The sequence below is a fragment of the Syngnathus floridae genome, chromosome 16, assembly GCF_059516105.1.
Source record: "Syngnathus floridae isolate MCC-2025c chromosome 16, RoL_Sflo_1.0, whole genome shotgun sequence".
Taxonomy (NCBI): Eukaryota; Metazoa; Chordata; class Actinopteri; order Syngnathiformes; family Syngnathidae; genus Syngnathus; species Syngnathus floridae.
This window is the reverse complement of record NC_142428.1, coordinates 12480384-12504315: the sequence shown is the minus strand read 5'-3', so window position 1 is coordinate 12504315 and position 23932 is coordinate 12480384. Positions and strand designations below refer to the sequence as shown.

Here is a 23932-nt window from a genome sequence, read left to right as displayed (position 1 = left end):
TCTAACACTTAGCCTCTAGCATCTAGAAGGTAAATAAATAGGAAGGAAGGACTCACCGGTGACGTCTTCGCCCACGTCCAAGCGTTGTACTTTGTATTTTCATCCTTCTGACAGTGGAAAACATAGCCAACAAACACCGTGGAACCTAAACGAATGAAAGAAAACTATCATTTGGCCACAACCAACATTCACAGATACAACACAATGTGACGTGCGGGGTTGAGGTTAAAGGTTGAGTGAAGGGCCCTCGTTTTAAACTACTTTTTTGAAAAGGATTGGGAACAAGTAAGACGTATTTAATTTATTTAATGGGAAGTAGTAAGAGCTATTGAATTTAATCTATGTATTATATTCTATTGTATTGTATTCTGTTGTATTCTTTTGGATTGTATTCACACTAACCCCACTAAAACTTCAGCCCACAAAAACTCGCCTCTGGCGCCTAGCCTCTGGCACTTAGCCTCTAACACTTAGCCTTTAACACTTAGCCTTTAACACTTAGCCTTTAACACTTAGCCTTTAACACTTAGCCTAGAAGGTGAATAAATAGGGTTAAAGGTTGAGTGAAGGGACCTCGTTTTAAACTACTTTTTTGAAAAGGAGTGGGAACAAGTAAGACGTATTTAATTTATTTAATGGGAAGTAGTAAGACTTATTAAATTTATTTAATCTACTTTTCTTCCCAGGCAAAATTTGATGTGCTGCAATTCCAAATTTCCAAAGTGAATGAAGGAATGAAGTCCTTTAAATTATGATTTTGTATAAATACTAGGCATTAACACAAAATCGACGGCACAAAATGGGCAGACTTTACTTGTTTGAAAAGGACTGGTTACAAGACAGACTTTTTTAATTTATTTAATGGGAAGAAGACTTATTTAGTTTAATTGATCTATTTTTGTTCCCTGGCAAAATTCGATTTGCTGCAATTCCAAATTTCCAAAGTGAATGAAGGAAAGAAGTCGTTTAAATTATGATTTTGTTTAAATACTAGGCATAGACACAAAATCTACGGCACAAAATGGGCAGACTTTACTTGTTTGAAGAGGACTGGTTACAAGACAGACTTTTCTGATTTATTTAATGGGAAGAAGACTTATTTAGTTTATTTAATCTATTTTTGTTCCCTGGCAAAATTGGATTTGCTGAAATTGTATTTTGCCAAATCTTGCCTTGAGACCTGATAGGAAGTATTAAACGCTTAGTTAAATCAATACAAGTTGGTAATAAGAGCGAGTAATGTTGGTTGAACCGATGAATGAAGGTTGAAAGCAATTTAAATTATGACTTTGTATAAATACTAGATATTAACAGAACATCTACTGCGCGAAATGGGCAGAGTTTACTTGTTTGAGAAGGAGTGGCTTATTCAAAACTAAGATTTATTTAATCTGTTTGTTCCCAGGCAAAATTGGATGTGATGCAATTCCAAATTTCACCACATGATGGTGCCCAATTTTGACTTCATAGGACATATTAAACACTTAGCTTGTTATTATGTTCAAGGTAATCAGATTTGTTTATTATTCTAATGGCCTCTTCAAAACTATTCTGGATTACTACTTTGGATCTATTCTACATTACTTGGCAACAACATACTCTGTAACAGATTAGGCAGTATAATCATATCTGTTAACTTGAGAGTGCCCACACTCAATCTACTTATCGTGATGTGTTAAATCAATTACTGTTAGACATTATTTGTCTGATAATCTACCAAATCTTTGAATTGAAGAATTTGTGATTTAATTAATAGCTTGTTCAGGGTAATCAGACTTGTATATAATTCTAATGGCCTTCTTTTGAAAACTATTCTGAATTATAACTTTGGATCTTATATTACTTTGCAACAATCTACTCCGTGACAGATTAGGCAGTATAATCACATATGTTAACTTCAGTGCCCACACTGTATTTATTTATGGTTATTTGTTAAATCAAGTACTGTTAGACATGAAATAGGAAGTGTTTAACATAAATGTTATGGCTACTCACCATTGTAGCTCGCTCCTGGTCAATGATACGAGCCTCTTCTTGCAGTGGAAAACTTGCAGCCAACAAACACCGTGGAACCTAAAGGAATGAAATTAAACATTAACATTTCGCCTCGACCAATTTTCACACGTACAACGCAACGCGGCTACACTTCTGCTATTACAAACGCAAATCTCCTTAAACACAATGAGTGTTACTTACCGTGTACGCTCTAGACGGTCCAGTTGCAAGCAGAAAATAAAGATATTTCTGTTGATAATCGTCGCTGCTCAGTGGCTCACGGCCATCGCGCCAACAGATTTGAATCGGAGGTTCGGGCAATTACGTCATATCCGCGGCACATGACTGCGACGTAATACCTGCTTATCTGAAACGGCAGTTAAAAGTAGAGTTACATCAAGTTTTCTTGGAACCTAAACGAATGAAAGAAAACTATCATTTGGCCACAACCAACATTCACAGATACAACACAACGTGCGGGGTTGAGGTTAAAGATTGAGTGAAGGGCCCTCGTTTTAAACTACTGTTTTGAAAAGGAGTGGGAACAAGTAAGACGTATTTAATTTATTTAATGGGAAGTAGTAAGACTTATTAAATTTATTTAATCTACTTTTCTTCCCAGGCAAAATTTGATGTGCTGCAATTCCAAATTTCCAAAGTGAATGAAGGAATGAAGTCCTTTAAATTATGATTTTGTATAAATACTAGGCATTAACACAAAATCGACGGCACAAAATGGGCAGACTTTACTTGTTTGAAAAGGACTGGTTACAAGACAGACTTTTTTAATTTATTTAATGGGAAGAAGACTTATTTAGTTTAATTGATCTATTTTTGTTCCCTGCCAAAATTCGATTTGCTGCAATTCCAAATTTCCAAAGTGAATGAAGGAAAGAAGTCGTTTAAATTATGATTTTGTTTAAATACTAGGCATAGACACAAAATCTACGGCACAAAATGGGCAGACTTTACTTGTTTGAAGAGGACTGGTTACAAGACAGACTTTTCTGATTTATTTAATGGGAAGAGGACTTATTTAGTTTATTTAATCTATTTTTGTTCCCTGGCAAAATTGGATTTGCTGAAATTGTATTTTGCCAAATCTCGATTTGAGACCTGATAGGAAGTATTAAACGCTTAGTTAAATCAATACAAATTGGTAATAAGAGCGAGTAATGTTGGTTGAACCGATGAATGAAGGTTGAAAGCAATTTAAATTATGACTTTGTATAAATACTAGATATTAACAGAACATCTACTGCGCAAAATGGGCAGAGTTTACTTGTTTGAGAAGGAGTGGCTTATTCAAAACTAAGATTTATGTAATCTGTTTGTTCCCAGGCAAAATTGGATGTGATGCAATTCCAAATTTCACCACATGATGGTGCCCAATTTTGACTTCATAGGACATATTAAACACTTAGCTTGTTATTATGTTCAAGGTAATCAGATTTGTTTATCATTCTAATGGCCTCTTCAAAACTATTCTGGATTACTACTTTGGATCTATTCTACATTACTTGGCAACAACATACTCTGTAACAGATTAGGCAGTATAATCACATATGTTAACTTGAGAGTGCCCACACTCAATCTACTTATCGTGATGTGTTAAATCAATTACTGTTAGACATTATTTGTCTGATAATCTACCAAATCTTTGAATTGAAGAATTTGTGATTTAATTAATAGCTTGTTCAGGGTAATCAGACTTGTATATAATTCTAATGGCCTTCTTTTGAAAACTATTCTGAATTATAACTTTGGATCTTATATTACTTTGCAACAATCTACTCCGTGACAGATTAGGCAGTATAATCACATATGTTAACTTCAGTGCCCACACTGTATTTATTTATGGTTATTTGTTAAATCAAGTACTGTTAGACATGAAATAGGAAGTGTTTAACATAAATGTTATGGCTACTCACCATTGTAGCTCGCTCCTGGTCAATGATATGAGCCTCTTCTTGCAGTGGAAAACTTGCAGCCAACAAACACCGTGGAACCTAAAGGAATGAAATTAAACATTAACATTTCGCCTCGACCAATTTTCACACGTACAACGCAACGCGGCTACACTTCTGCTATTACAAACGTAAATCTCCTTAAACACGAGTGTTACTTACCGTGTACGCTCTAGGCAAAATTGGATGTGATGCAATTCCAAATCTATCGGAAACGGCAGTTAAAAGTAGAGTTACATCAAGTTTTCTTTTTTAATCAACACAATCATTTACAACCGTTGACCAGAAAGAATCGTCGAAATTCGACGTCCCCCACAAACGCCACGCTCACTCGCTTTTCAGGGCAACAAAAGTACTTCTTTTTAAAAACGATGAGTTGTACTTACCGTGTACGCTCTGGACGGTCCAGTTGCAAGCAGAAAATAAAAATATTTCTCTTGTTAGTCGTATGTTACCATCCGCTGTGTCTTTGTCAACATCGCCGCCATTTTCCTACTTCCTGCTGCGAGCCACGCCCACGGATTTAAATTTGGGCGGAAGCTCTTTCCATTGGCGTCGTTTTCGCGTATAGCAAATCCGATTGGTTGGGAAGGGGGCACGGTTATGCAGCCGAGGGGTCCTGTGATCGGTGGGATGTAAAGTAGGCGTCGACGTCACGTCCGCGTCACGTGACCACGACGTGGCAGACGTCATATAGCAACCGCTGTTTTGTTTAGTAGACTTACAGTTGTTATGCATTGACATAATGGCGCACACACCAAATAGATTTAAATAAATTAAATAATTCTTCTGCCCACTCTCTTTTAAACAAGTTAACTCTCCCCGCGGATTTGAATTCCGGCGAAAGTTACGCCCATCGACGTCACGTATGTCACGTGACCACGACGTGGCAGATGTCATATAGCAACCGCTGTTTTATTTAGTAGATTTACAGTTGTTATGCATTGGCATAATGGTGTGCACTCAAAATAGATTTAAATAAATTAAATATTTCTTCTGCCTACTCCCTTTTAAACAAGTTAACTCTGCCCACGTCCATTGACGTCTTGTCTGCGTCACGTGACCACGACGTAGCGACGTCATATAGTAACCGCTGTTTTGACCAGCAGACTTAGTTATTATGCGTTGACATAATGGCGCACTGGTTAGCATGGCCACCTCTTAAGCATGATGATGCGGGTTCGACGCCTGATCAATGTTAGCATGGAGTGAGCTGAAGTGCATGGCGCTGAAGATTTGAATCTTTGAAATGCGCTGAGGTCTGACATATCAGGCAGAATGGTTTGCCATCACGTTCAACAAAAAATAGAAACTTTCCCACTCTGATTAAAACGTCCTGTGTTCATCTACGTATTTTCGTTTTGCTGTGCATCTTTTCCCTGCCATTTCGAGAGCCCAATTGACACTCATAGTTTAAAGAAATGTGTTTGCCCATCCTACTTTGTGGAATTTCACCACATGCGCTTTTGACCAAAATACCAAATTGAACTCAAGTGAAGCCAACACGCACAACCCCCCCCCCCCCCCCCCCCACACACACACACACACAAATGTTGATATGAACATAAAAGAGCCGCATGCGGTTCGGGAGTTGCGGCTTGGCCAAACCTGTACTATACAACTTTATTTGTATAAAATTTTCACAACAGCTGTCACACAAACAAAGCGGGAAAAACCGAAGACGTGCGTGTTCCGCCCACGCTGGATTTATTTGCACCTTTGAAAAGACACCGTATTGCCGCAGATGTGGCAAAGAGTACTTTTGGGCATCTGAGACGGAAGGATGTCCAAAGCATCACGTCACCTGCTCTGGTAGGCATGGTGGTGGGACGTTGAGGTCAACCGCTTTGGGGTTGGCTGAATCTTTGATCGCAGGATGCCACACACTTGAAGACAGAAGCAGAAAAGCAGAGCTAAATGCAAAATGTACTCACCGGTGACTCCAATTTTTTTCCCCCCTGAAGAAACAGCTGGACGGGTGGCCCCGGCTGGCCAGTGGGACTCTTGTTATTCTGACCCTTTTTAGTGCGCGTTTGGGGCAACAACCGTTTTTTGTGGCGCTCTCTTCTGGTTCAAAAGTGCCCTGCATGTGAATTTGCTTTTCCTGCCTTCTGATTGGATGAGCGCCGGTGTGACGCGGTGCCTCTGTCACCGTGGCGGGGGGTATACGTTGGCATCGGAGCGTCTGCCAACGTCTGAGACCGGCTGGCAGTGTATCGGAGGTGTCGAGTGCGGTGCCGCTGGAGCTCACTCACCAGCTGGTGTTAGGGCCACAGAATGAAGGCCAAGGAGAAGAATAGAAAGAGAAACAGAAACTTCTCCTCCAATTGTTTGATTTGTCTCTTCTGAGCTTCGATGAATTCTTTCAGCTCTTTGTTCCTCTAGGACGGACAAATGGAAAGTGGCATTCAAAAGCCAGTAAGCGTGCAAGTAAGTGCCGGGCTGGCTTTGGGCCCTTACCTGTTGCGCGCTGTGCAGCAGATCCATTCTCTCTTGGAGGATGCAAGCGTCGCGCTCCCTCAACTCACACATCAGGGCTCGCTTCCATTGGTCCACGGCGCTCCTAAGCTCTTCTCTCTGATCCGCCGTCAGCACGTCATTCACGCCAGCGTGGCTGGCTTTTTCGCCGTCCGTGGCGGGGCAGTCCCGCTGCGGTAGCGCCTCGTACAACATGGCCTCCAGCTCCAGGATCCTCTGGGCCGCAATCCTCGTCCATCAGTGGTCCGGCGGGAAATTTGAGGGAGGCTTACCTTATGAGCCTGGTCCATGGAACACTTCCTGAAGTCCAACTCTTCATCCAGGTAGCCCTTCTGCTTGCAGAACATAGAAGAGCCAAAAGGCACAGCGTCAACAAGCTTCTTTCAGCGCAAAGCCTTCCAAAAGTCACATTTGAGCCGCCGAGTCTCGTGGAGTGCGAACATAAGGAGTTCGACATACACTTACGGCGTTATAGCCCAGGATGTCCAGCTTCTTCATCAGATCACTGATGACGATGTCCGGGGGAAAGGCGCAAGGAGCAATGTAAGGTGTTCTGGGACCTCGGGTTAAGGTTAGGGTTGCGAGGGACGCCTTACGTACGCTCACGCCCTCGGCCTCGCAGTAGATCTGCAAAGGGCTGAGGCCGTCTGGGAAACGGACTTGCAGAAACTTCAAGACGGGGGAGCGCCACTCCCTCTCCTGAAAGGCAGAGGCATGCATCCGTCCGTCCGTCCGTCCGTCCGTCACATCTCTGGCCTCAACACGCTTGTGCGAGTCTTCCCACCTCCAGCTCCAGGATGCGGAACTCAAGCAGTTCGTTTTGGTCTCGGATATCCTGGATGTGCTCTTTCAGACGCGCTTCTTCCGCCTCCATCCGCCTGACCTGAAAAGGCAGTCAGACCTCATCTGCGGGGCTTCCCGACGGGTGTGACGCCAAGCGACTCCGCCCAGCGCCTTTCTTTCCGTCACCTTTTCGGCCAACTGCTGATTGCTCTGACGCAGCAGCTGCTTCTCCTCCACCCACTTGACATTCTAGAAGAGACAAACGCGTGGACAGCTTTGGAATGTTGTGTCATTTTCATCCACAAATTCTTTGGTTGACTGGAAAATGACATTTGCTTTTCTCCGCATTTTCCCAGCCACATTCGGGGGGGGGTTGGTCCAGTAATGCCAGACGAATGAGTGACTGAAGAATGTAGCTATTTTGTCTGAGAAAAAGGTGTGCTCATTGATGAGCTTACCTGTCCTTGTTGCTTCAGCGCTGACTCCAGATCTGCTACTCTGCTTTGATAGTGACCCATTTCTACCATCAGCTTTTCTCTGGTCTGAAAGGAGGAGGAGGGAGGCTCCTCCTCCTCCTTTCAGACCAGAGAACACCCGAGGCTGGGTGAGAACGGGGAGGCTGCGACCCGGCCGGGGGTTGCGGGAAGGGGCGCCACCTTGATCTCCTTCTCGGCGTCGTAGTCCCCTTCGCTGGTCTGGGCTAGCAGAGCGTAGGCTCGTTGCAGCGCTTGATATTCTTGCGTCAGCTGGCGGTAGCGAAGCTCCGCCTCTTCATGCACACACCAATGCAACACAGCACTAGTACCAGAATCAGTCAGACCGGCGACAAAGCACCCGCGACGCAAAGACGAGTCCGATTCCAGGCTGAAGAGGAATGTTTGGTGCCAATACGCTGGCAGAAATGGCGGGCTACCTCTTCGGGTTCCGTGTCGGGGGTTCTGTCGGTGTGAAAAGACAAGGACGATCCGTCCGAGTCCACCAACACGTCTTCGTCGTAGCCGTAAAATGTTTCGATGACCTGCGGGCGCGGAAGCAAACATCTCTCTGAACAAACTGAAGCGACACCTCACGATGAATCGACGAGAGGAACGATAGCGAGAAAAAGGCCATTTCATCTTGCGCAACACCAAGCAGCCGCAAACAAACAGACTCACCTTGCAGGACCTCACGCTTTGTTCCTCCTCAGAGATTCTCGACGTCGGTATCGTAGCAGCAAATCTCTCTCCTGTCGACACAAATAATCCGCCTTTGAGATTCTTTGGATGCAAAGGGAACGAACGGCTCCGGCGCAGAAACAAACGCGACTCACAATGACATTTCTGACATGAGCTCCTGTCTCCAGAGCCTGAAAAACACGTCACCGGCGATGATTGGAGGGACGCTTGTCTTTTCCAAAAGTGACAACTACAGGGTGTGTCAGGGTTTTCCAGATTATCTTTATCGTATCATTATGTTGCTTTGACTTTGACTGCAACCTGTAATAAATAATATTATTTATCCCTTATTTATCCCTATCGCTTATCCCTTCCTACACAAAGTCGTAAAACACCCCTTGCTATGTTTTGACTAGAGGTCAAGGGCTTCCTCTATTCAATCCACTCTTACACCCACCCTGTTTCTCTTAATTAAAATGCTCGTGCAGGAGCCGAGAGTCAGACTTCATTCGTACAACGGATGGACTCTCCACCTGCAGGTGTCCAAAAGAACTTACTTGTCTCCCGTGTGGTTCTTGCAAAATAAGTTGGAGCGAGCGCAACTCTAACAGGGTGCATTTTGCCACTAGCTGCCTACGGACAATGATGTCGCGCTCGCGGCTCATGGTTGACGGGCTGAGCAGCCGGGCAAGTCCGTCGTTTTCAGCGCACAGCGAGTGGCAAAGGCGCTGACAAAACGGGAGCTTTGAGCTGCTGAAAACGGCAAAACAAGTCTAAAGCGTGTTCAAACGCGTGCGCACAATGCTCCTGCTTGAAAGGTCGGAATTTAAGGGGCCAATTTTTTGGATGGCGGCCGCCGGCCAAGCTTTGGACGGAAAAGGTTTCCTGGCGACAGCGAGCGAGCGTGGCGCTGCCGTACGTGCACCGAGTCGCCTGCCTGAAGACCTTGGACAAGTCGTCGATGATGTGCCGCTGCTCCACAACTTGAAGGAACTCCATTTCACCGTCCTGCTGGCCGCAACCGCGGTCCAGGTCATTGAGCGAACTAGGCCTTCTCTGTGGAACACAAATGCAGTGGACTCTGTTGGCACGCCGCCGTTGTCCGCGTCGACTTACCAAGCTTGCCATCTCCTCGTTCTCCTGGGTGACAAAGCGCACTTTGTTTTCAAGGCGACACAGCACCAGCGAGAGTTCTTCATTCTTCCTGCTCAGGCGTTTGTTTTTGTACAGGAGTGGCAGAAACTGGCTTTCTGTTTCTCTCAGTCGCTTTAGCTGCAAGCATGAAGTGCGGGATGTGAAAGACGCACAACACGCGGGCCAGAACGTATCCATTCCTTTTGCATCGGTTTGAACGGAATCGTGGCTTTGGCTCCCAATAAAAGACATCTACCAGGCAACCGACTCGACGCGCCGCTCAACTAATAAGCAAGCGCAATGGGTGCCTCGCTGGATGGCGCGCATCAAACGTAGCGCAAACCTTCAAGCGTGCCGTCAATAAATTACCAGTTCATTGCGCTCTTCAGAAAGCAGGGCGTTTCGATCCTCCAGGTTCCTGATGACTGCGCTGAGCTCAGCGATTTTCAGATGAAACCGTCGCGTGTCCCGATCCTCCTGAGACTGAAAACGCCCCGCAACACACACACACAAGCACTCGTTCAAAGTTCAAAACTGTTTTTGTGCTACCTTCCTCCAGCAACGAACTAAGTCATGCGTACTGCAAGTGTGTGATGAGGTGGCTTACGCAATGAAGAGGATTGCTAGTAGCGGCGTTGACCCCACTTCCAGGGTAGTTTAGGCCCGCCCTTTGGGAATCCCTCAGGGCAGCGATCTGCTGCTCGGCAGCCTGAGTCTGCAGCTGAAGGCGGTGGACGTGGCCGGCCCCAGGGCTTCATCCAAAACACTAACCGCTCTGTCTTTCAGCTTGATCTCATCCGTCTGGATGTACAAACGGGGAGCGCTCAGGCAGGCGGGCAAACTCATTTGCCAGAATTGTGACAAAAACAAAGAGAGCAACCGGCCAATTTTTTTTCTTGAATCGACTAGAACACCTTTGCTGTGACAAAAGCGAAGCGAGCAACCGGACATTTTCTTCTTGTGAAATAGAATAGAATAGAATGCCTTAGGTGTCATTGCACTGCAGGTATACAACGAAATTGGGAACATAGCCACGCACCGCGCATCTGATCAGTCCTACCAGTCGGCGGATCTCCCTCTCGCAGTCTCTCTTGGTTCGGCTCAGCTCCTCCCGATGCTGGTGATGAGCCGATCGGAGCTCGGCCGCTCGGGACTGCCAGGCCTGCTGGGCCGCTGCCAGGGCTTCTTCCGCGCTCCTGGTGGAGGCGACACCGCTCGGTCTCCCGACACCGCCGCGTCTCCTCCACCTCCGCCAGCAAAGCGCCCCCCCTCCTCACCTGAGCAGACATTGCGCCACACCGGGCCGTTGAGACCGCAACGGAGCGCCGCGACGCTTACTGGGGACAAGCTACACAATACGGTAGCGGCCGCATCGAAGCCCGACGTGGCGTGCGGATAGTCAGACACGGATAGAGCGGATCACCTTGTCCATGGAGCCGTCCCTCAGGCTGAGGACCAAGGCATTCAGTCGCTGGATCTCTCCATCTTTGATTTTGATCACTCTCATCAGCTCCATTTCATGCTGCCGCAGTAATGTCTCCCTGGTAATGGCTAACTCTTTCTGCTTCTCCTCATGGAGTTTGCTTTTGAGTTCCGTCATGGCGGCGGTGGCACGGTGGTGCTCCGCCCGCAGGTCCTGACTTCTCTCTCTCTCCAGACAGCTGACCTGACATGACTTAGACTTAGACTTAGACAAACTTTATTGTCATCTTGTCTGCACATGGTGCATACAAAACGAAATTCCGTTGCATACGTCTTACAACAAAGTAGTGATATTGCAGTTGAATAGAAGTAACATATCCTATGAAAATATATATATATACATATACTATATATATATATATATATATATATATATATATATATTAAAAATAAGTATAAAGTGCAGCAGTGATAATTATGCAATAGTGCAAGTAGGCAAAACAGTATTCAAGAGTGTGCAGAGGAATGCTAAACCATGTATTAAACTTCTATTTAAAGGGTTTATACAAGTTCAGTAAAGTTGGTAGTGCGAGATAGTGCAAGATAGAGGTCCGTAGTGTCATAAAGTACAGTTCTGTGAATGTGTGATGCAGAGTTCAGTTTAGAGCTCAACAGTTCTAGTGTTCAACAGTCTGATGACAGCAGGGAAAAAGCTGTTGCAGAACCTGGTGGACCTGCAGCGGATGCTGCAAACCTCTTCCCAGAGGGCAGCAGGGAGAACAGTCCATGGTGGGGGTGTGATGGGTCATTGATGATGTTACGGGCACGGGACATGCAGCGCTGAGATGAAATGTCCTGAATGGAGGGAAGAGGAGCCCCTATGATCCTCTCTGCTGTCCTCACCACTCTCCTCACGTTCTTCCAATCGGAGGCGGTGCAGCCTCCACACCACACAGAGAGACAGCTTGTCAGAATGCTCTCTATGGTGCTCCTGTAGAACGTCCTCATGATGGGTGGGGGCAGGTGGGCTCTCCTCATCCTCCGCTGTAAGTACAAGCGCTTCTGTGCCCTCTTGACCAGTGCCGTAGTGTTCATAGTCCAGGTGAGGTCTTCTGTGATGTGGACCCCCAGGAATTTGGTGGTGCTGACCACCTCCACAGCTGAGCTGTTGATGATCAGTGGAGCGTGGTGAGGCTGTTTTTTCCTGAAGTCGACGATGATCTCCTTCATCTTCTCCTCATTCAGGATCAGGCTGTTTTCTCTGCACCAGCCCACCAGCTGCTCCACCTCCTCTCTGTAGTCCAGGTCGTTGTTGTCTCTGATGAGCCCCACCACCGTTGTGTCGTCTGCTGACTTCACGATGTGATTGGTGGTGAACCTGAGGACGCAGTCGTGTGTCATCAGGGTGAACAGCAGGGGGCTCAGGACGCAGCCCTGAAGGGAGCCTGTGCTGAGGGTGATGACATCAGAGGTGTTCTGTCCGACCCGGACTGACTGAGGTCTGTTGCTGAGGAAGTCTAGCAGCCAGTTGCGAAGGGGGGTGTTGAAGCCCAGGTGTTCCAATTTTCCTACCAGATGCTGTGGGATGATGGTGTCAAACGCTGAGCTGAAGTCCAGGAACAGCCTCCGCACATGGGTGTTCTTCTCCTCCAGGTGAGCCAGGCTCAGGTGAAGAACGGAGGAGATGGCGTCCTGAGTGGAGCGGTTTTGCCGGTCGGCAAACTGGAACGGGTCAAATAATAGGGGGAGTCTGGAAACGATGTGACCTTTAAGCAGCCTTTCGAAGCACTTCATCATAACCGGAGTCAGTGCAACAGGCCGGTAATCATTAAATGAGGTGATTTGAGGTTTCTTCGGCACCGGAATGATGGAGGCAGTCTTAAAGCACGCCGGCACTGTGGCTTGGCCCAGCGAGGTGTTAAAAATGTCTGTGATGACCCCAGCCAGATGACTTGCACATTCCCTGAACACACGCCCAGGAATGTTGTCGGGGCCAGGGGCCTTACAGGGGTTGACTCTCCTCAGGGTCTTCAACACATCGGCGGAGTCAAGGCAGAGTACCTCCTCTTCCTGATGGGGGACAGTTTTAACTGCTGGAGTGCCGTTTAGTGCCTCGAACCTCCCAAAGAAGTTATTTAGACCATTTAGAAAGTCAGCATCAACTACACCCACCGGGGGGGGGAGAGTGAGTTGTAGTCTGTAATCGCCCGTATGCCTTGCCACATACTCCTGATGTTTTTGACGTCGTGGAAACGATCCTGAAATTTTCGACTGCGGTCTCGCTTCGCTATCCTGATGGCACGGTTCAAGTTGGCTCTCGCTGTCCTCAGTGTCTCCTTGTCGCCAGACTTGAAGGCAGAGTTCCGCGCTCGTAGCGTTTGACGTACCTCCTCAGTCATCCAGGGTCGTTGGTTGCCCCGGGTGATGATATTCTTAGTGGTGCTGACGTCCTCGGTGCATTTGTTGATGTAGGCTGACACAGTCATGGCACACGCATGTCTAATCTACATCGGGAAAACTGGGAGGGAGGGAGGGAGGCAGGCAGGGAGGCAGGCAGTGTCTGTCTGTTGAGGTTTTCACCTTGTTCTTCTCCTGCTGAAGTTCTAACTGGACGTCCATCAGTTTGGTTCTCAGCTCGTCATTGGCGGCCTGAAGGGCGTCCGTTCGCTCCGCCTTGGCCCGCCCTGCCGGAGCTCGTTTGGACATCTCTTACTCGAGTCTCGCCCGGTCGTCAGTCAGAGATCACAACATTTGTACCTGGAGAGCACAAACGCAGCGCTGTTTTCCACTGGCTTCGAACTCAACTTCAATCGGTACCGTAACTTACAACATCATAAACATAGAACTAGCTTGACTTATTCATTGAATAAATGCATTTGGTTCTTCAAAACTGCATCACGCAACATAGCGTGACCGAGACGGCCGTTATCCACCTGCGTGAAGTTATTTGGTGAAATGAATGAGATGTTTAAGACACCATCGTTCTGTCTCTATGTAGATGAAGGGAAATAATCGATTGCTGAAGGTCCAAAGGTGTTGTGATAAACAAATAAACATATTAGTGATTAGTGACATATTTGTGATAAACATATTAGGCAGGATAATCACATATGTTAACGTGACTGCCCACACTGTATTTATTTATGGTTATTTGTTAAATCGAGTACTGTTAGACATGAAATAGGAAGTGTTTAACATAAATGGAAGACGAAAGGGGTACTCACCATTGTAGCTCCTGCTGGTCAATGATACGAGCCTCTTCTTGCAGTGGAAAACATACAGCCAACAAACACCGTGGAACCTAAAGGAATGAAATTAAACATTAACATTTAGCCTCAACCAACATTCACAGATACAACGCAACGCAAACTACACAAACGTAAATCTTTTTAAACACAATGAGTTGTACTTACCGTGTACGCTCTAGACGGTCCACTTGCAAGCAGAAAATAAAGATATTTCTGTTGATAATCGTCGTGTTTGTATCCGGTGTCTCGCTCAAGGCCATTGCGCCCACAGATTTGAATTTTGGCGAGAGTTCAGCCTATTGACGTCATTTCCGCGGTGTAATACCCGCATATCTGAAACGGCAAAGTTAAGAGTAGAGTTAAATAAAGTTTTTAGTCAACGCAATAATTTACAACCGTTGACCAGTCGAAATAATCGTCGAAATTTGGCGTCTGTGGCTGGAAGCAGACGCCGAGTTCGACATTCCTCCCAAACGCCACACTCCCTCGCTTTTCAGGGCTAAAAAAAAACAGTTGTAATTACCTTGTACGCTCTAGACGGTCAAGTTGCAAGCTGAAAACAAAAATATTTGCCTTGTTAGTCATCGTGTTACTAACCGCTGTGTCTTGTTTGCCAGAATTGCCGCTTTCCTACTTCCTGTTGCAAGCCACGCCCACGGATTATAATTTTGCCGTGAGTTCCGCCTATTGACGTCATGTCCGCGTCACATGACTGCGACGTAATATTATCTAAAACTGTTTGTGCGGTATTGTGTTGTTCTGTGCGGTATTGTGTTATTCTGTGCGGCGTCGTGTTGTTCTGTGCGGCGTCATGTTGTTCAGTGCGACGTCGTGTTGTTCAGTGCGGCATGGTGTTGTTCAGTAAGGCATGGTGTTGTTCAGTGCGGCATGGTGTTGTTCAGTGCGGCATAATGTTGTTCAGTGCGGCATGGTGTTGTTCAGTGCAGGATGGTGTTGTTCAGTGCGGCATGGTGTTGTTCAATGCAGGATCGTGTTGTTCAGTGCAGCATAATGTTGTTCAGTGCAGCATGGTGTTGTTCAGTGCGGCATGGTGTTGTTCAATGCGGCATGGTGTTGTTCACTGCGGGATGGTGTTGTTCAATGCGGGATCGTGTTGTTCAGTGCGGCATAATGTTGTTCAGTGCGGCATGGTGTTGTTCAGTGCGGCATGGTGTTGTTCAGTGCGACATAATGTTGTTTAGTGCGGCATAATGTTGTTCAGTGCGGCATAATGTTGTTCAGTGCGGCATGGTGTTGTTCAGTGCGGCATGGTGTTGTTCAGTGCGGCATGGTGTTGTTCAGTGCAGGATGGTGTTGTTCAGTGCGGCATGGTGTTGTTCAATGCGGCATGGTGTTGTTCAGTGCGGGATGGTGTTGTTCATTGCGGCATGGTGTTGTTCAGTGCGGCATGGTGTTGTTTAGTGCGGCATGGTGTTCAGTGCGGCATGGTGTTGTTCAGTGCGGCATAATGTTGTTCAGTGCGGCATGGTGTTGTTCAGTGCAGGATGGTGTTGTTCAGTGCGGCATGGTGTTGTTCAATGCAGGATCGTGTTGTTCAGTGCAGCATAATGTTGTTCAGTGCAGCATGGTGTTGTTCAGTGCGGCATGGTGTTGTTCAATGCGGCACGGTGTTGTTCACTGCGGGATGGTGTTGTTCAATGCGGGATCGTGTTGTTCAGTGCGGCATAATGTTGTTCAGTGCGGCATGGTGTTGTTCAGTGCGGCATGGTGTTGTTCAGTGCGACATAATGTTGTTTAGTGCGGCATAATGTTGTTCAGTGCGGCATAATGTTGTTCAGTGCGGCATGGTGTTGTTCAGTGCGGCATGGTGTTGTTCAGTGCGGCATGGTGTTGTTCAGTGCAGGATGGTGTTGTTCAGTGCGGCATGGTGTTGTTCAATGCGGCATGGTGTTGTTCAGTGCGGGATGGTGTTGTTCAGTGCGGGATGGTGTTGTTCAGTGCGGCATGGTGTTGTTCAGTGCGGAATGGTGTTGTTCAGTGCGGCATGGTGTTGTTCAGTGCGGCATGGTGTTGTTCAATGCGGCATGGTGTTGTTCAGTGCGGGATGGTGTTGTTCAGTGCGGCATGGTGTTGTTCAGTGCGGCATGGTGTTGTTCAGTGCGGCATGGTGTTGTTCAGTGCGGCATGGTGTTGTTCAGTGCGGCATGGTGTTGTTCAGTGCGGCATGGTGTTGTTCAATGCGGCATGGTGTTGTTCAGTGCGGGATGGTGTTGTTCAGTGCAGGATGGTGTTGTTCAGTGCGGCATGGTGTTGTTCAATGCGTCAGTGCGGCATAATGTTGTTCAGTGCGGCATGGTGTTGTTCAGTGCGGCATGGTGTTGTTCAGTGCGGCATGGTGTTGTTCAGTGCAGGATGGTGTTGTTCAGTGCGGCATGGTGTTGTTCAATGCGGCATGGTGTTGTTCAGTGCGGGATGGTGTTGTTCAGTGCAGGATGGTGTTGTTCAGTGCGGCATGGTGTTGTTCAGTGCGGAATGGTGCTGTTCAGTGCGGCATGGTGTTGTTCAGTGCGGCATGGTGTTGTTCAGTGCAGGATGGTGTTGTTCAATGCGGGATCGTGTTGTTCAGTGCGGCATGGTGTTGTTCAGTGCGGCATGGTGTTGTTCAGTGCGGCATAATGTTGTTCAGTGCGGCATGGTGTTGTTCAGTGCGGCATGGTGTTGTTCAGTGCGGCATGGTGTTGTTCAGTGCGGCATGGTGTTGTTCAGTGCGGCATAATGTTGTCCAGTGCGCCATAATGTTGTTCAGTGCGGCATGGTGTTGTTCAGTGCGGGATGGTGTTGTTCAGTGCGGCATGGTGTTGTTCAATGCGGCATGGTGTTGTTCAGTGCGGGATGGTGTTGTTCAGTGCAGGATGGTGTTGTTCAGTGCGGCATGGTGTTGTTCAATGCGGCATGGTGTTGTTCAGTGCGGGATGGTGTTGTTCAGTGCGGCATGGTGTTGTTCAGTGCGGCATGGTGTTGTTCAGTGCGGCATGGTGTTGTTCAGTGCGGCATGGTGTTGTTCAGTGCGGCATGGTGTTGTTCAGTGCGGCATGGTGTTGTTCAGTGCGGAATGGTGTTGTTCAGTGCGGCATGGTGTTGTTCAGTGCGGGATGGTGTTGTTCAATGCGGGATCGTGTTGTTCAGTGCGGGGTGGTGTTGTTCAGTGCAGGATGGTGTTGTTCAGTGCAGGATGGTGTTGTTCAGTGCGGCATGGTGTTGTTCAATGCAGGATCGTGTTGTTCAGTGCAGCATAATGTTGTTCAGTGCAGCATGGTGTTGTTCAGTGCGGCATGGTGTTGTTCAATGCGGCATGGTGTTGTTCAGTGCGGGATGGTGTTGTTCAGTGCGGCATGGTGTTTTTCAGTGCGGCATAATGTTGTTCAGTGCAGCATGGTGTTGTTCAGTGCGGCATGGTGTTGTTCAGTGCGACATAATGTTGTTCAGTGCGGCATAATGTTGTTCAGTGCGGCATGGTGTTGTTCAGTGCGGCATGGTGTTGTTCAGTGCGGCATGGTGTTGTTCAGTGCGGCATGGTGTTGTTCAGTGCAGGATGGTGTTGTTCAGTGCAGGATGGTGTTGTTCAATGCGGCATGGTGTTGTTCAGTGCGGGATGGTGTTGTTCAGTGCAGGATGGTGTTGTTCAGTGGGCATGGTGTTGTTCAGTGCGGAATGGTGTTGTTCAGTGCGGCATGGTGTTGTTGAGTGCGGCATGGTGTTGTTCAGTGCAGGATGGTGTTGTTCAATGCGGGATGGTGTTGTTCAGTGCGGGATGGTGTTGTTCAGTGCAGGATGGTGTTGTTCAGTGCGGCATGGTGTTGTTCAATGCGGCATGGTGTTGTTCAGTGCAGGATGGTGTTGTTCAGTGCGGCATGGTGTTGTTCAATGCGGCATGGTGTTGTTCAATGCGGCATGGTGTTGTTCAGTGCGGCATGGTGTTGTTCAGTGCGGCATGGTGTTGTTCAGTAGAGCGTAATGTTGTTCAGTGCGGCATGGTGTTGTTCAGTGCGGAATGGTGTTGTTCAGTGCGGGATGGTGTTGTTCAGTGCGGGATGGTGTTGTTCAGTGCGGCATGGTGTTGTTCAGTGCGGCATGGTGTTGTTCAGTGCGGGATGGTGTTGTTCATTGCGGCATGGTGTTGTTCAGTGCGGCATGGTGTTGTTCAGTGCGGCATAATGTTGTTCAGTGCGGCATAATGTTGTTCAGTGCGGCATGGTGTTGTTCAGTGCGGGATGGTGTTGTTCAGTGCAGGATGGTGTTGTTCAGTGCGGCATGGTGTTGTTCAATGCGGGATCGTGTTGTTCAGTGCGGCATGGTATTGTTCAGTGCGGCATGGTGTTGTTCAGTGCGGCATGGTGTTGTTCAGTGCGGCATAATGTTGTTCAGTGCGGCATAATGTTGTTCAGTGCGGCATAATGTTGTTCAGTGCGGCATAATGTTGTTCAGTGCGGCATAATGTTGTTCAGTGCGGGATGGTGTTGTTCATTGCGGCATGGTGTTGTTCAGTGCGGCATGGTGTTGTTCAGTGTGGCATGGTGTTGTTCAGTGCGGGATGGTGTTGTTCAGTGCAGGATGGTGTTGTTCAGTGCGGCATGGTGTTGTTCAATGCGGCATGGTGTTGTTCAGTTCGGGATGGTGTTGTTCAGTGCGGCATGGTGTTGTTCAGTGCGGCATAATGTTTTTCAGTGCGGCATGGTGTTGTTCAGTGCGGCATGGTGTTGTTCAGTGCAGCATAATGTTGTTCAGTGCGGCATGGTGTTGTTCAGTGCAGGATGGTGTTGTTCAGTGCGGCATGGTGTTGTTCAATGCAGGATCGTGTTGTTCAGTGCAGCATAATGTTGTTCAGTGCAGCATGGTGTTGTTCAGTGCGGCATGGTGTTGTTCAATGCGGCATGGTGTTGTTCAGTGCGGGATGGTGTTGTTCAGTGCGGCATGGTGTTTTTCAGTGCGGCATAATGTTGTTCAGTGCAGCATGGTGTTGTTCAGTGCGGCATGGTGTTGTTCAGTGCGACATAATGTTGTTCAGTGCGGCATAATGTTGTTCAGTGCGGCATGGTGTTGTTCAGTGCGGCATGGTGTTGTTCAGTGCGGCATGGTGTTGTTCAGTGCGGCATGGTGTTGTTCAGTGCAGGATGGTGTTGTTCAGTGCAGGATGGTGTTGTTCAATGCGGCATGGTGTTGTTCAGTGCGGGATGGTGTTGTTCAGTGCAGGATGGTGTTTTTCAGTGCGGCATGGTGTTGTTCAGTGCGGCATGGTGTTGTTCAGTGCAGCATAATGTTGTTCAGTGCGGCATGGTGTTGTTCAGTGCGGAATGGTGTTGTTCAGTGCGGCATGGTGTTGTTCAGTGCGGCATGGTGTTGTTCAGTGCGGCATGGTGTTGTTCAGTGCGGCATGGTGTTGTTCAGTGCGGGATGGTGTTCAATGCGGGATCGTGTTGTTCAGTGCGGCATGGTGTTGTTCAGTGCGGCATGGTGTTGTTCAGTGCGGCATGGTGTTGTTCAGTGCAGCATGGTGTTGTTCATTTCAGCATAATGTTGTTCAGTGCGGCATAATGTTGTTTAGTGCGGCATGGTGTTGTTCAGTGCGGGATGGTGTTGTTCAGTGCGTTATAATGTTGTTCAGTGCGGCATGGTGTTGTTCAGTGCGGCATGGTGTTGTTCAGTGCGGCATGGTGTTGTTCAGTGCGGCATAATGTTGTTCAGTGCGGCATAATGTTGTTCAGTGCGGCATGGTGTTCAGTGCGGGATGGTGTTGTTCAGTGCGGGATGGTGTTGTTCAGTGCGGCATGGTGTTCAATGCGGAATGGTGTTGTTCAGTGCAGGATGGTGTTGTTCAGTGCGGCATGGTGTTGTTCAGTGCGGCATAATGTTCAGTGCGGCATAATGTTGTTCAGTGCGGCATGGTGTTGTTCAGTGCGGGATGGTGTTGTTCAGTGCAGGATGGTGTTGTTCAGTGCGGCATGGTGTTCAGTGCGGGATGGTGTCTTTCAGTGCGGCATGGTGTCGTTCAGTGCGGCATGGTGTCTTTCAGTGCGGCATGGTGTCGTTCAGTGAGGCATGGTGTTGTTCAGTGCGGCATGGTGTTATTTAGTGCGGCATGGTGTTGTTCAGTGCGGGATGGTGTTGTTCAGTGTGGCATGGTGTTCAGTGCGGCATGGTGTTGTTCAGTGCGGTATCGTGTTGTTCAGTGCGGTATCGTGTTTCTCAGTGCGGTATCGTGTTGTTCAGTGCAGTATCGTTGTGTTGTTCGTATTGTGTTGTGTTGTTCGTAATGTGTTGTGTTGTTCGTATTGTGTTGTGTTGTTCATATTGTGTTGTTCATATTGTGTTGAGTTGTTCGTATTGTGTTGTGTTGTTCGTATTGTGTTGCCTTTAACACTTAGCCTCTAACACTTAGCCTCTAACACTTAGCCTCTAGCATCTAGAAGGTAAATAAATAGGAAGGAAGGACTCACCGGTGACGTCTTCGCCCACGTCCAAGCGTTGTACTTTGTATTTTCATCCTTCTGACAGTGGAAAACATAGCCAACAAACACCGTGGAACCTAAACGAATGAAAGAAAACTATCATTTGGCCACAACCAACATTCACAGATACAACACAATGTGACGTGCGGGGTTGAGGTTAAAGGTTGAGTGAAGGGCCCTCGTTTTAAACTACTTTTTTGAAAAGGATTGGGAACAAGTAAGACGTATTTAATTTATTTAATGGGAAGTAGTAAGAGCTATTGAATTTAATCTATGTATTATATTCTATTGTATTGTATTCTGTTGTATTCTTTTGGATTGTATTCACACTAACCCCACTAAAACTTCAGCCCACAAAAACTCGCCTCTGGCGCCTAGCCTCTGGCACTTAGCCTCTGGCACTTAGCCTCTAACACTTAGCCTTTAACACTTAGCCTTTAACACTTAGCCTTTAACACTTAGCCTTTAACACTTAGCCTAGAAGGTGAATAAATAGGGTTAAAGGTTGAGTGAAGGGACCTCGTTTTAAACTACTTTTTTGAAAAGGAGTGGGAACAAGTAAGACGTATTTAATTTATTTAATGGGAAGTAGTAAGACTTATTAAATTTATTTAATCTACTTTTCTTCCCAGGCAAAATTTGATGTGCTGCAATTCCAAATTTCCAAAGTGAATGAAGGAATGAAGTCCTTTAAATTATGATTTTGTATAAATACTAGGCATTAACACAAAATCGACGGCACAAAATGGGCAGACTTTACTTGTTTGAAAAGGACTGGTTACAAGACAGACTTTTTTAATTTATTTAATGGGAAGAAGACTTATTTAGTTTAATTGATCTATTTTTGTTCCCTGGCAAAATTCGATTTGCTGCAATTCCAAATTTCCAAAGTGAATGAAGGAAAGAAGTCGTTTAAATTATGATTTTGTTTAAATACTAGGCATAGACACAAAATCTACGGCACAAAATGGGCAGACTTTACTTGTTTGAAGAGGACTGGTTACAAGACAGACTTTTCTGATTTATTTAATGGGAAGAAGACTTATTTAGTTTGTTTAATCTATTTTTGTTCCCTGGCAAAATTGGATTTGCTGAAATTGTATTTTGCCAAATCTTGCCTTGAGACCTGATAGGAAGTATTAAACGCTTAGTTAAATCAATACAAGTTGGTAATAAGAGCGAGTAATGTTGGTTGAACCGATGAATGAAGGTTGAAAGCAATTTAAATTATGACTTTGTATAAATACTAGATATTAACAGAACATCTACTGCGCGAAATGGGCAGAGTTTACTTGTTTGAGAAGGAGTGGCTTATTCAAAACTAAGATTTATTTAATCTGTTTATTCCCAGGCAAAATTGGATGTGATGCAATTCCAAATTTCACCACATGATGGTGCCCAATTTTGACTTCATAGGACATATTAAACACTTAGCTTGTTATTATGTTCAAGGTAATCAGATTTGTTTATTATTCTAATGGCCTCTTCAAAACTATTCTGGATTACTACTTTGGATCTATTCTATATTACTTGGCAACAACATACTCTGTAACAGATTAGGCAGTATAATCATATATGTTAACTTGAGAGTGCCCACACTCAATCTACTTATCGTGATGTGTTAAATCAATTACTGTTAGACATTATTTGTCTGATAATCTACCAAATCTTTGAATTGAAGAATTTGTGATTTAATTAATAGCTTGTTCAGGGTAATCAGACTTGTATATAATTCTAATGGCCTTCTTTTGAAAACTATTCTGAATTACAACTTTGGATCTTATATTACTTTGCAACAATCTACTCGGTGACAGATTAGGCAGTATAATCACATATGTTAACTTCAGTGCCCACACTGTATTTATTTATGGTTATTTGTTAAATCAAGTACTGTTAGACATGAAATAGGAAGTGTTTAACATAAATGTTATGGCTACTCACCATTGTAGCTCGCTCCTGGTCAATGATACGAGCCTCTTCTTGCAGTGGAAAACTTGCAGCCAACAAACACCGTGGAACCTAAAGGAATGAAATTAAACATTAACATTTCGCCTCGACCAATGTTCACACGTACAACGCAACGCGGCTACACTTCTGCTATTACAAACGTAAATCTCCTTAAACACAACGAGTGTTACTTACCGTGTACGCTCTAGGCAAAATTGGATGTGATGCAATTCCAAATCTATCTGAAACGGCAGTTAAAAGTAGAGTTACATCAAGTTTTCTTTTTTAATCAACACAATCATTTACAACCGTTGACCAGAAAGAATCGTCGAAATTCGACGTCCCCCACAAACGCCACGCTCACTCGCTTTTCAGGGCAACAAAAGTACTTCTTTTTAAAAACGATGAGTTGTACTTACCGTGTACGCTCTGGACGGTCCAGTTGCAAGCAGAAAATAAAAATATTTCTCTTGTTAGTCGTATGTTACCATCCGCTGTGTCTTTGTCAACATCGCCGCCATTTTCCTACTTCCTGCTGCGAGCCACGCCCACGGATTTAAATTTGGGCGGAAGCTCTTTCCATTGGCGTCGTTTTCGCGTATAGCAAATCCGATTGGTTGGGAAGGGGGCACGGTTATGCAGCCGAGGGGTCCTGTGATCGGTGGGATGTAAAGTAGGCGTCGACGTCACGTCCGCGTCACGTGACCACGACGTGGCAGACGTCCTATAGCAACCGCTGTTTTGTTTAGTAGACTTACAGTTGTTATGCATTGACATAATGGCGCACACACCAAATAGATTTAAATAAATTAAATAGTTCTTCTGCCCACTCTCTTTTAAACAAGTTAACTCTCCCCGCGGATTTGAATTCCGGCGAAAGTTACGCCCATCGACGTCACGTATGTCACGTGACCACGACGTGGCAGATGTCATATAGCAACCGCTGTTTTGTTTAGTAGATTTACAGTTGTTATGCATTGGCATAATGGTGTGCACTCAAAATAGATTTAAATAAATTAAATATTTCTTCTGCCCACTCCCTTTTAAACAAGTTAACTCTGCCCACGTCCATTGACGTCTTGTCTGCGTCACGTGACCACGACGTAGCGACGTCATATAGTAACCGCTGTTTTGATCAGTAGACTTAGTTATTATGCGTTGACATAATGGCGCACTGGTTAGCATGGCCACCTCTTAAGCATGATGTTGCGGGTTCGACGCCTGATCAATGTTAGCATGGAGTGAGCTGAAGTGCATGGCGCTGAAGATTTGAATCTTTGAAATGCGCTGAGGTCTGACATATCAGGCAGAATGGTTTGCCATCACGTTCAACAAAA

The 23932-nt window shown here is 46.2% G+C and overlaps 1 protein-coding gene and 1 long non-coding RNA gene across 3 annotated transcripts; both read right to left on the bottom strand.

Moving 5' to 3' along the window:
• Nucleotides 1-18: 18 nt before the first annotated feature.
• LOC148385747 (uncharacterized) lies at nucleotides 19-4588 on the bottom strand. 2 transcript variants are annotated; one of them, XR_015863445.1, is made up of 6 exons: nucleotides 4345-4588; nucleotides 4125-4167; nucleotides 3927-4004; nucleotides 2197-2362; nucleotides 1996-2073; nucleotides 19-145 (listed from the first exon to the last, which is right to left on the bottom strand). It is a non-coding gene; the product is annotated as an uncharacterized LOC148385747 (long non-coding RNA). The 2 variants fall into 2 exon arrangements; XR_015863446.1 differs by lacking the exons at nucleotides 1996-2073; nucleotides 2197-2362 and having other exon boundaries at nucleotides 100-145; nucleotides 4345-4522.
• A 1050-nt stretch (nucleotides 4589-5638) lies between these two features.
• Nucleotides 5639-23585, bottom strand: LOC148385746 (janus kinase and microtubule-interacting protein 3-like). Its single transcript, XM_088400844.1, has 13 exons — nucleotides 23015-23585; nucleotides 22791-22837; nucleotides 8533-8568; nucleotides 8378-8448; nucleotides 8137-8241; nucleotides 7682-7992; nucleotides 7410-7472; nucleotides 7225-7323; nucleotides 6906-7139; nucleotides 6713-6772; nucleotides 6423-6656; nucleotides 6218-6343; nucleotides 5639-5848 (listed from the first exon to the last, which is right to left on the bottom strand). Exons 6-12 carry the CDS (start codon nucleotides 7748-7750, stop codon nucleotides 6227-6229), a joined length of 876 nt encoding a protein of 291 aa, XP_088256970.1. The 5' UTR covers nucleotides 7751-7992; nucleotides 8137-8241; nucleotides 8378-8448; nucleotides 8533-8568; nucleotides 22791-22837; nucleotides 23015-23585; the 3' UTR covers nucleotides 5639-5848; nucleotides 6218-6226.
• Nucleotides 23586-23932: the final 347 nt, after the last annotated feature.

Bases quoted from the DNA above. Each gene is read 5' to 3' on its own strand.
- LOC148385746 (XM_088400844.1), bottom strand. From the start codon at position 7,750: ATGGTAGAAATGGGTCACTATCAAAGCAGAGTAGCAGATCTGGAGTCA. The intron at 6,773-6,905 runs GTAAGTGTATGT...TTCTGCAAGCAG, and splicing joins ACATCCTGGGCTATAACGCC to AAGGGCTACCTGGATGAAGA. The intron at 6,657-6,712 runs GTAAGCCTCCCT...ATTGCGGCCCAG, and splicing joins CCATGGACCAGGCTCATAAG to AGGATCCTGGAGCTGGAGGC.